The sequence below is a fragment of the Saprolegnia diclina genome, assembly GCF_000281045.1.
Source record: "Saprolegnia diclina VS20 unplaced genomic scaffold supercont1.44, whole genome shotgun sequence".
Taxonomy (NCBI): Eukaryota; Oomycota; class Saprolegniomycetes; order Saprolegniales; family Saprolegniaceae; genus Saprolegnia; species Saprolegnia diclina.
In genome coordinates this window covers 464509-465758 of record NW_008246111.1, presented here as the reverse complement: position 1 = coordinate 465758, position 1250 = coordinate 464509, and the positions used below count along the sequence as shown (strand labels likewise).

The following is a 1250-nucleotide window of genomic DNA, read 5'->3' as shown; positions in this document are numbered from 1 at the left end:
CGCCGCGCGACGGCCCCTCCGTACCGTACCGGTACACGAATCCTACTCGCAACGGAAAAGACACCCAGCGCAGCCAAATTGCTGGTCGTGGGGAGCTGATCGCGAGGCCGTGACAGACAGGCCAACTGACTGGCCACGTTGGTGCACGCCCTCGAAGTGATGTATAATTTCTCACATCGTTTTTCACGGCGTGAAATTCGGCCTTTCTTCATACGCCAGATGGCTGAGCGCATTGCTTTCGCGGCCATCTCAGCTCTCCAGTGTTGGCCGCCACCTCGCTCGCATTTCAGCCGTGGCAAGCTCCAGCGTTTCCCACAAAGAGATCGCCAAGGGACACTACGAAGTTTGCCTTGCACCTGGAGAGGGCGGCAAGCAGCTGAGCACTTGCTTGCCGAATTCCAAAGGGTTGGTCGGCGGCACTGGTCAGCTGAATACATGGGCGGCTTTGTATGCAGTGCCTCTACACTGTACGCGTGACAGCGACTCGGATTTAAAATCTTGGTAGGACGCCTTGAAGTATCCATCGCAAGTACGCTCAGCTCTGTTCTCAGTCGCGACCACCGCACGTGCTATTCCGTGTACCCGCATCCACGCCCGCCTCCCTACAAACGCCGGGCCATCGCAGCGAGGTGGACGTTAGAGGACAAGCTTGAGTGGTAGTGGCAAATAAATTCAATGGACCGGTTTTTGCAGCGGCGAAGTTCGCACATAAAAGACGCTCGCTTGGGCGCCAGCTGGTGGGGACGAAGTTCGAAGCCGCGGGAGTGCATACAAAGTGCAAGTGTGGGGTCGACAACGTTGAGGCGCACCCGTGAGTCACGGGCCCGTCCACCGCGCGATTGGCCGTGGGTTCAATACAATGCGCGCCCAGTCAGTTCGGGGGCGCCAACCACACCGCCTCAAATCGCGACTCACCCCTCGTTACGAAGTCGATACAGCAGCATGAGCACCATCCCGGACGAAGCCGAACTCATCGCGGCCGTGCAGCAAGTGCTCGCGGAGAACCCCGAGTTTGGCGCCAAGCGCATCGCGGCGACCGTCAAGGAAGCCAACGACTGGCAGGTGGGCGAAAAGCGGGGTACGACTTTGGTGTATATTTGAGTGGATGTGAAAAAGACCGGCGCAGCTGACGAGTGATATCCTCCCGTAGTCGCCAAGCTCCTCAAGAAGCATTCTGTGATTTCCCCGCCGTCGCCTAAAATGGACACCAACCAGGAAGACGAAGTCGTCGTGCAAGTCGACGCCAAGAT

The 1250-nt window shown here is 58.2% G+C and overlaps 1 protein-coding gene across 1 annotated transcript in view; it reads left to right on the top strand.

Moving 5' to 3' along the window:
- Positions 1-942: 942 nt before the first annotated feature.
- SDRG_11845 (hypothetical protein) overlaps positions 943-1250 on the top strand; it is a gene marked incomplete at its 5' end in the record, with an annotated part of 2094 nt that continues 1786 nt past the window's right edge. The window contains 2 exons of the mRNA XM_008617900.1: positions 943-1078; positions 1151-1236. Coding sequence (XP_008616122.1) covers positions 943-1078; positions 1151-1236 — 222 coding nt within the window. The remainder of the gene's footprint in view (positions 1079-1150; positions 1237-1250) is intronic.